At 41.8% G+C, this 10,692-nt stretch overlaps 1 protein-coding gene across 1 annotated transcript; it reads left to right on the top strand.

Annotated features, from left to right (window-relative positions):
* The first annotated feature begins 1,380 nt into the window (after positions 1–1,380).
* NPY2R (neuropeptide Y receptor Y2) lies at positions 1,381–2,538 on the top strand. The gene has a single exon (XM_067551991.1). It carries the CDS (start codon positions 1,381–1,383, stop codon positions 2,536–2,538), a length of 1,158 nt encoding a protein of 385 aa, XP_067408092.1.
* The last annotated feature ends 8,154 nt before the right edge of the window (positions 2,539–10,692 follow it).

Genomic DNA, 10,692 nt, shown 5'->3' with positions numbered 1-10,692 from the left:
GCAGACGCACAGTGCTCACTTGCTCTTTCATCCATCTGGGCAGTTCACACAGAACTAACTTTATGGCCCCTACTTCTCCTTACTCCCTTTGCACAGGTTTGTAGTGCAAGTTACAAATTAACCCTAAAAATGCTTTAAATACAGTGCACCAGATTAGGCTCAATTATATCCATGCAAGCTCATTGGAATCATAGTGTTGCATGGGTGTAGGTGAGCAGAATTTGGCTTAATATGGGCAAAGGCGGTAACAATATTTGATATCAGTGCCAAAAATCCCATTAGCCTCAAAGGGAAGAGGATGTGAACTGCTGTTCTCTTTCACTGTAGTCAGCAACTTCCAATGAGACAAATGGAGCATTTTTGCAAGCCTTAAACAATAAAAGAACCCATACCTAATTTTTATTTCTTGGTTTAAATTTGAAATTAATAGGTTATATAGACAACCTAGAACATTTCTGCTTGTTTCAGCTATTCTGCTTCTTACTGTGGTGTTCAGTTAAAGTAGTGTTTAACTGCCTTGTGATATTGGCTTTCTTAAAGGAAAAATGTCAAGAATTAGCCCTAATAGTGTAGATCAGCTTGTTTGTATTTACTAGATAGGAATATATGAATAAAAACGTGAATATTGAAAATACTTTGAGGAAACACTTGTCACTCTGCCCTTGGTGAAAGTTTGGAAGACCACTGTGTTGACATAGGCCTGTATTGGGTCAGCGATTCACTGGCAGATGTCTCATTAGTATTAATGGCATTTTTGTGTCAAAGTCAATAGTGGTTTGGAGTATTAGTTTGTGACAAAGTGGCTCAGCAGGGTTCACATCCTTCTTTTGTTCAAGTAAATATACTCCACTGTATTCAAATTGCATTTGAGCTGTTGTCCCAGATTTTCAGCAGGAGTTATGCCTGAGTAAAGATTATAGGATTGATCTTCACGCGAATGATGAAAAAGTGTGGACATACCAATTGCTATCTTGGAACGGATCACTGGCACATCTTCTGTAGTCCAATATCTCACCTCTGATAGTGGCCAATGCCACCAGCTTCAGAGGAAGAAAATACTGTAACTTTCAGGAAACTTCTTGCTGAACCCATTTATTCCCCCTTAGCCTGACCTAATAGCTCTTGTGATCTTAATTTAGCTATTGTAACATCAGATGCTCCTGTCACTCATATGAAAGTTTAACCTTTATTTGAAACCAGACTTATTAACAAAAACAAAATCCTATCGCTAATTCTACGTATTTTAACTTAACATTTTTGTATTTTTCTGGTGAAGTCTGCATACACAACCTTTGGTTTATTCCAATTTTCTATGTGTTTTTGCTGTGTTTCAGAGACAGCTCCACTGCTTATTTTGGAATAGTCCAGGTAGCTGCAAGCATGGGCCCTATGGGAGCACTGAATGAAGAGAACCACACAAATGATGTGAAAATGGAGTTATACACCAGGCTGTACTTGCCAGGTCTCACCACACCACTCAGTGAGCTGGCATCTGACCCCAAACCAGAACTGAAAGACAGTACCAACCTGGTTGAGGTGCAGATCGTCCTCATTTTTGCTTACTGCTTCATCATCCTGCTGGGTGTGATTGGCAACTCCCTGGTGATCCATGTGGTCATCAAGTTCAAGAGTATGCGCACTGTGACTAACTTTTTCATTGCCAACCTGGCTGTAGCTGATCTGCTGGTGAATACGTTGTGCCTGCCCTTCACCTTAGTTTACACACTGTTGGGAGAATGGAAGCTGGGCCCAGTGTTGTGCCACCTGATGCCTTATGCCCAGGGCCTTGCAGTGCAGGTGTCTACTGTCACCTTGACTGTGATTGCCTTGGACCGGCACCGATGCATTGTCTACCACTTGGAGAGCAAAATCTCCAAGCGAATAAGCTTCCTAATTATTGGAGTGGCCTGGGCTGTCAGTGCACTACTGGCTAGTCCCCTGGCCATCTTCCGTGAGTACTCTCTGATTGAGATCATTCCTGATTTCAAGATTGTGGTCTGCTCTGAGAAGTGGCCTGGTGAGGGGCAAATCAACTATGGCACCATCTACAGTATCTCTATGCTCCTGCTCCAATATGTTTTGCCCCTGGCGATCATCTCCTATGCCTACATCTGTATCTGGACCAAACTAAAGAACCATATCAGCCCTGGGGCGGGGAATGACCACTACCACCATCGGCGGCGGAAAACCACTAAGATGCTGGTATGTGTGGTTGTGGTGTTTGCTGTAAGCTGGCTGCCCTTTCACACTTTCCAGCTTGTCAGTGACATCGACAGTAAGGTGTTAGATCTGAAGGAATACAAGCTGATCTACACAGTGTTTCATGTCATTGCTATGTGCTCAACTTTTGCTAACCCCCTGCTCTATGGCTGGATGAACAACAACTACAGGACAGCCTTCCTCGCGGCCTTCCAATGTGAAGAGCGGCTGGATTCCATTCAACCGGAGGTATCAGGAGCATTGAAAGCCAAGAAGAACTTGGAAGCAAAAAAGAATCATTGCACTGGAGCCCCTTTCACGCAACCTACTAGTGTCTAAGAAGTCAGGCTTAAAAGAAGTAAGGAATACACTCTGGACAGAGAGATATCCGTTTTGACAGATGCACTTTTAATGCATAGTTTTAATCATATCAGATGGAAGAAAACCAAGTTAAAGCTTCTGTTCTATGATTCCATAAGGAACTGGTCACCCGTAACCATATACAATGACACAACTCCAAAGAAATATAAAAGAGATTTCATTTATGGCTGTCTGTATTGCGATTGGAAATAAAGCTCCACCCCAACCTTTTGCAAAGGTAGTAATGACAAAGGCAAGGAAAGCGTTTGCCATTCTTGCCCTAAAGAGGATGACTATATTAATTGTTTCTCAAGAGCCTCACAACTGGAAGTTGGCAGTGTGGACATTGTGTGCTGCAAATTGGGAATCCTTCAGAAGCTCAAAGGATACTCCCAAGCGTGAGGCTGGGGATTGGTGTACTCATATTTTCCATCTCTTCCCCACTGCAACTGCTCTCCAAAATGTGGGTTTCCTTAAGGAGAAGATACTTAAATATGAGGCAAAAATGGTGGTGCAATATGAATAGGATTGTCATAGAATAATTCCTAAAATCCAAATAAAATAAAATAAAATAATAATAAAGAATTTAGATCAGATGGGTTAAATTTCTTCCTAATTTGTAATCTGGTTTCTGCTAAAACAAGTGAAGTGATAAATAATTCCTTATGACTCTGGGGAGAAAAGTACAAATTTGGCACCTGATCCTGTATTCACTACATACCTAGACCTTTCATTCTGCATTAGAGATAGCTAAATAGGCCAATACATTTAAAGAGGAATTTGGGGCAGGTAGTGAATACAGGCTCAGGTCTATTGTGAACACTTCTTAAACTGGGAACAGCAAGTGCTTGAACTTCTAGACACTGTTTCAGTGTCTAAAGTACCATTAACTTTGTGGGTTTTGAATTATTCCTGCTTTATTCCTACATAATAAAGTAGGATGAAATTTGATCCCTTAGAAAGGCTGCTAAATATTAATGTGCTTTTCAGTGTTTGTGGTTTTCTGTCACACACATCCTGCCTTGGATCATTTCCTATCATCAGCCACTGTAAGATTATAAATATCTGAATGAAGTGAAAGCTAGTAACGGTATGCTCAGCTTACATATATTAACCAGTTAACTCTGCATGTTGTAGTAATAGTGAAATTCCTTTTGCTCAGGTAGAAAACTTGACTCCGTTTACTGTATTGTACATGGCAATGTGCAACGTTTCTGTGTCTTTGTCTAGCCTCATTGAATTCATTAAAGTTAAAGAGTTAAAGCTAATTTCAACCATTATTTTTTCCAATCTAATTTTGCTGCCTATCTTTGTGGGGAGGGAAAAAAACCCAAAATCCCAAGCTGCGACACTTTCCACGTCTCAGAGATATTTAGTGAGAGATATCATTACATTGCTGATCTTTATCAAGTGGGGAGATTCATCTTTATACATACAGTGTTGTGTGCTACTGGTGTTTACTCAAGTAAGGAAAGGTATCCATCATTTTTACAAAGGTAAATTAATACCTCATCTTGGGCTTTCATGGCCACAAATTTATTTTTGTCTCTGTGATAACAATGCCCAGAATGTAATTAGCCCAAGCTGTTTAAAAAAAAAACCCAAAAAACATACAGGCAAACAATTAGTGGGAGAGATTACTGATGTTTCAAACGTATGGTGCATACATTATTATTATTATGGAAATCAGTATAATTTATTGACAGTCAATTGTGTGAACTCTTTATGAAAAATAAATTAAAATGTTTATCCTCTTCACCCCCCCCCCCCAAAGCCTTCAACCTCACAACTCTTTAGATAAATGTTCTGTTTCAAATCTCAGGCTTGTTATAGATTATTATATAAACAGTCTTAAAGTAACTGTAGAGTGTTGTGCTAAAACTACAGCTGAAGGCCTGATTTTCAGTTTCATTATGGCTGCTTTGCATCACCTGGCAGCATAGGTGCTGGAATTAGGATGCTCCACGTCCCCTAGCTTGAAGTGGTTTCCATCATCTAATGGGTTTACAATTTGGTTCAATGGCTCTCAGCACCCCACTATATAAATTGACCTGTACACTTGTCTGGCTGTGTAAAGGGGCCTCAAACTGGGTGTAAATTACACATTAATTTTAAAGCATTTTTACATTACTAGAAAGGTGTAAAGCAGCTGTAGTGTCAATAAGAATCTATCCCGCAATGATCTGTTCTCATGGGAAAGCCAAGCCACAGTTTCTATCAGCCCAGTCTTGTTTTCCTTGTGCACCTAAAGCTCTGATTGATGAGGATTGCAGGCTCAATCCCTTATCTATTGAAATTAATTCTGGCAGGTCTCTCTGTGTAGATCCAACTGCATCTGCCACATCAGTTTTTACTTTGTACACTTAATTAAGTATATGTTTTTGTCTACTATGTGCCTCATTCTTATCAAAGCCAGCAGGGGCATCCTAATCCTTTATATACTGATGTATTATCTATTTAAGGTACTTCTCCATGGTCCCAATTACTGTAATATCTCAAATCTTTTAATGTACATATTCTCACAATACCTCTGTAAAATAGTGAAGTGTTGTTATTCCCATTTTAGAGGTGGGAAACTGAGGAATAGCGAGATTAAGACCCAGATCCTCATAGATACTCAGGCAACTAACTCGGATTGATTTCAGTGGGGAGTAAGGAACCTAAATTATTTTGAGGAACTGGGACTAAGTGACTTGCCAGGGTCACAGAAGAAGTCTCTGTTAGAGCAGGGACTTAAACCTGGGTTTCCTAAGTACTGAGGTAGTGTTCTAACCACTGGACAATCCTATACAAGAATTGTAAATGAAACTGGCATTAATGAGGATTAAACGGTCTTCATCTAGAATCTCCCTATAGTTCAGCCAAAATATGAATGAACAGGAAATAGATGTGTGAATTTGAAAAAAATAGTTATGCCATTATATATGTTATTAAAATAGAAGTTCAGTTATACACCAGAAGCTCATTTTACTGTTTCAGATGGGGCATTGTCTGCTGCGCAGTACAGCTGCGCAAAAATTACATAGCTGTGTAGGGCTGTGGATAAGAATATAGGAATTGAGGGTGTCTTCACTCCAGCCTAACCCTCTTCTGACTACACACATATCACGCTAACTCAAGGCTCGGATCCAGAGTCCTAGGACCCTGCGGAGCTGCAGGGTCCGAGCCCCAGTCATGCCAGGACCCAGGGTTCGAGCAATATTTCCTTGCAGTGTACATGCACAGCCCCACTTGATTCATGTTCTCAGAATGTGCTAGAAGTATTCCATATTCCCAGGGGCCAACTTCCTTTGTCCTCTCTGTCCCAACAATCTCCAGTGGACAATGGGAGTCACTGACCCCCCTACCCCCAGGCGTACAGCAGCAGCTCCGTGAGTCAGCAGTAACCCTTCCATTGTCTTCTCACCATTGAGCTGCAAACATACCCCTGGACAACTTTCTGTATTTGCAATAGAGATTGAACTGAATAAGCCTTTTGCAAAGTGAGCTGCTTCATGGTCACTGGAGCACAGCCAAATTTTGGTGAATCGCTGGTGCAAGGCCAGTAAAACTTGCACAAAAACACCAGGTATGACCATGGGTACCAGCAGATAGCTAAGCGGCTGGCAGCTCTGTAAATTCTCCAGCCTGGTGATCAATGCTAAGAGCAGATTAAGTAGCTCAAGAGTGAGTACCGGAAGACTATGGCCCAGAACCACATCTCCAGCAACTTGCCAACCTCATGCCTGTCTTATGAGGAGTTTGACTGGGTGCTGGGCTCTGTGCCCAGCAAGGCGCCAACCACGGTGCGTGATGACCTAGTCTGCCAGGATGGTGCCATGCTGTTCCCTGAATCCAGCATGGGGACTGATGGGAAGCTCCAAGTGAGGACCATGAAGTGACTCTGTTGCTGAAATTGGTTCCAGACCAGGCTGTGGAACAGGATCAACAGCAGATTTTGGGTGTTTGATGCCCCCCCCCCGCCCCACCCAAGGAACACTCCCCTGCTGAGCCTGCAGAAAACCCACAGGAGACAGAAGCCTCCCCCGAACAAGGTAACTTTCTGACTCCAGTTTAAAGTGTATTACTACAGTAATGGGAGGGATTTTCATTCTAAGGAGCAACGCAAAAGTTATGAGAAGCCCTGGCTACCAGCGTGGTGGATTGTATCCAGCACTTTGGTGTTTCCCATCTTCATCCCTCCCTTCCCCCCCAAAATGGTAACTGGGAATTGTAAATAGTAAAGAACCTCTTTAAAGAGTATTTTTACTGGAAAGTCACAGATTTTTGCTAGAGTCATTCATGTTTTCCTTTAAATAATGATGGCTTGAAGTTTGCTGCTCTGTAATCACTCATTGGTCTGATTGTGTGTGTGTGTTTGGGAAACAGTGTTATATTTCCAGATCTAGTTAATTTCAGTCCATGCAGTCCGCTGGAGACAAAAATCATTTCTCCAAAGTATAAGTGGGGTGTCATATTTTTGTCCAGAAACGGGCCGAGGGTGGAGAAGAGGAAGGCCGTGGAATTCTGCATGTCTGCATGCAGGCGTAACAGGGTAATCCATAGGTAAGCGAATGCAGCATTGTGTTAAGTCTCTCATAGATTTTGACCCACTCCTGGGTGCTGACAGCTGCAAATTTTTCCTAAAGCTGGAACTCCAGATAAATACATTCTTCCCTGCAATGTGACTTCCAGGGGCTCCTCAATAGCTCACTAGCCCACTGCACTCTCAGATGTGCTTTTCAGTCACTATTTGTGTGAATACATCAGCTGCATACAATGCTAGTTTCCTATGAGCAGCTTTGAACAGTTACATTCTCCAAAATGGTGAAAGGCCAGAAATTATAGGAAAAGCTTTTTGTAGAGGCCATTTGCCATCCCCTCACAACCCAAGTAGTTATGTATTTTTTTGTATAATACAAAAAGCTTGTAATTTTAAACTTACCATTGTCTCTGCACTTTTACAACTTTGATTAACCAGGCTGTGTCCAGAGAGATTCTGTGGACTGAAACATCCCTTTCACAATATATATTCGTTCAGTTTTGAAATGTAACATTTTATGTCATTGAGCTTCCGCAAGAATTAATTTTGTGCTCCTCCACTGAGCTATTTTAGACAACACAAGATTGTTTCTTGTCCTATTGTAGGCCTCTCAACCTCAGCTGGGTGCCATACAGCAAGAGCTCAAGCCCTGGCCAAACATACCTTCGCAGACCATTCCAAGAGGAAGCATTTCCTTGATGACATTATGGTTGAAGTTCTGAAGAGGGCTGACAAACAGGTCTAGTGCCAGAAGCAGAGGGATGTAAGACTAGAGCAACAGCATGCTGAGTGACAGGAGGAAAGACTGAGGTGCTAGGGCCTCTGGAAGATGGTTGGTTTTACTCAGGTCTCAGTGCTGCAATGTGGACGCCACAACCCCAGGTTTGATCCCAGGTTAGAAAAAAGTCTTAAGGTATGGTTAAGAATCAGCATAGACACTCAGGCCCAGGGTTCTTTAACCTGTGTTAGCTGACTTGAGTACCCTCAATCCTTGGTTTACATTGCAGTGTAGACACACCCTGATTCTTCATTGCCCTGCACCTTGTATAGTCATGTCTCATATGTAAAAGAGTCTAATAAAATGTGGACATTTCCAATATATTAGCATTTGTATTAAATTACACTTGGATTAGTAATTAAATGAAAACTATAATAAACTCGGTTATATCTGTTAGACATGAAAAGGAATGCTGTACATATGGAATAGTGTAATCCATTCATCGCTTTATGGACTCAAAAGTCCCTCAGAGCTTTTACTGTATAAATCCACATAGTGACCCACAGGGATGGATTCTGCATTGGGTACCCAAGTTATTTATATGGTCCTTTAGATGTAACTGACACTGGACAATAAGGTTACTTTGTGCCCGACAAATTTTAGGTTTCTTGCACCCAGAGACTAGGTGAGAGATGCATTAAAATCCCATGTACGTGTAAGACTATGAGAGATTGAGACCGAGACCATCTTTGTAGAATTTGCATGTATTTGTGCAGTGAATAGTGATATTCCTGTCCTAGCCTCATGGTTAAAACAATATTAAACGGTTTTGTTCAAAGGGCAAGTTAAAAGGTGGCATAGGGGACTGGCTGGGGGAAGGCAGGAAGAAGAGGGGAGTGTTCATTGTAGCTACTGTCTGACCAACCTGTAGCACCTCTCTGAGATGCAAGAGGGCAAGTGGGTGTAGAAATAGTTGCTTCAGACAGGAAAAATGAGGAAGCAAGATCCAGGGCTAGTGAGGAGGTGAAGGCATAACTGGAACCTTTAGTATGACTGAGGGAATTTTCCATTTTAGTGGCTACAGCTGGGTAGTCAGCAAAGTCCAATCCAAAGTGATCCAGGACAAATGAAGGTACAGAGGACCTCTCTGCAGAAAGGAGAGCCCCAAGGAACTACTAAGAGAAATTCCTGTGACTCTTTCAGTCTCATTGAAATAAAGTTCAGTTCATCTTACCAAGCAAGTGAATCTGTGTCTGTGTATTCCTCCCAGTGCTTCCTTCCATGCAGAGTGCAACATAAGCAGACAGCTCCCTATTGACTATGCATCTGAAGCAACTCGTGAGTTGTTAATTACAGCAAGTACATGGAATGAATAATGCACATGTGCTCTTAATATGTTTTTCAGGCAGGAATATATGAAAAATTGGTACTTAAGCAAACTAAAACCTTCCCCTTCTCAGACCACAGTCACTTCTCTGTATTATTGTGCACCTGTCCAGTGTAGCTAAGGGTGTAAATTGAAAACTGTGTTTGCACATCTGTGAATAAGGGTACAAACTGAATTTCTGATAATGCTGCATAAGAAGACAAGTCCTTGGTTTGACTCTCAGAACCGAGATTGAATTTGCAGGATTTGCAGTTAGAAAAAACATTTTTATTTGTAAACTGAGCAAATCTGGGCCTGATATGTACTCTTACATACAAGGAACCCCACAATATCAACTTGGCAGTATTTTACACCCATTTTGCACAGGTGTGTGAATGACTATAACAAGGCATAAGGCTTGTAGAACTAGGCCCATTATACCAACATCTGACCTCCACCTATATACAACCAAATTTTAAAAAGTGCACCTCACATTTGAGGGCCTAAATGTAAACAATTTAGGTGTCCCAAACTGGGCACTCAAAACCCATGGTCACTTTTGAATATTTGTCATATAACATTCCCAAACAGTCCCCATTTAGTAGTACACATCCTCTCCACTCTCCCTAGCATAGGTCTAGTGCTAATGACCAGAACTGAGCCCACAATGTAATTCTATGGAGAAAAAGCTGTCACACAAGGACAAGAGACGATAATAATCTTGTACTGTGCATGTGACAAGTGGTGGTGACAAAACCGAAGTATTTCAAAATATTACCTTATACTCTGAGATTTCCTCTGTGGGTTAGGCAGTGATTGCCATGGATTGGCTAGATAACCCATTCCTACTTTTTAGCTGGAAGTTTCCTGTGATTAAGAAGAGCTGTGACATGTCATGTGGTGTGCTATAGTACATGAAGCACCACAAAACAAATATACATAAGCGCCTAGTTCTTTTCTGCAGTACACTGGTGTAGCTCAGGAGTAACTTATGTCCATGACATAAATGGGTGTACAACTAATGTAAAGGAGAGGGAAAGTAGGCTTCTCTCTAAGGCCAATGCAGACAGGCAGCTGGTGGGGTTTTCAAAAGTGCTTGAAGCCCTATCTGCTTCTTTAGGCACTTAAATACCTTTAAAAATCTGGCACTCATTGTCTATCAAAAGTAAGCCCACCGATGGAGGGGAGGTCAAAGGGGGCAATTGCCTAGGGGCCTGGCAATTTAAAAGGGCCCGGGCGGATGGGAAGAGAGAGATGTATTCTTCTCTCTTCCATGCCCTCCCTTCCGCTGAGGCTCCTATTGCTCTCACTCTCTCTGCCCATCCCCTCAACTGAACTTATTTATTATGGAACCTGCATGGCACATAATAAATAAATAAAAACATCCAGCAGAAGTCCGCTCAGTCCTCAGCCATCCCTTTCAAGGGGGGGCCATTGACCATTTTGCCCTGGGGCCCAGAATTGCTGTCGGTGGGCCTAATAAAAAGGCAAACAAAAAGGACCACATCCATTACAAAACTTAGATTT

The sequence above is a fragment of the Emydura macquarii genome, unplaced genomic scaffold, assembly GCF_026122565.2.
Source record: "Emydura macquarii macquarii isolate MOO-44397 ecotype Brisbane River unplaced genomic scaffold, CSIRO-AGI_Emac_v2 contig_1363, whole genome shotgun sequence".
Lineage (NCBI taxonomy): Eukaryota > Metazoa > Chordata > Testudines > Chelidae > Emydura > Emydura macquarii.
This window is presented reverse-complemented; position numbering and strand designations above follow the sequence as displayed.

What these genes read in the sequence shown, in the direction of transcription:
- NPY2R (XM_067551991.1), top strand. Translation starts at nt 1,381, where the DNA reads ATGGGCCCTATGGGAGCACTGAATGAAGAGAACCACACAAATGATGTG.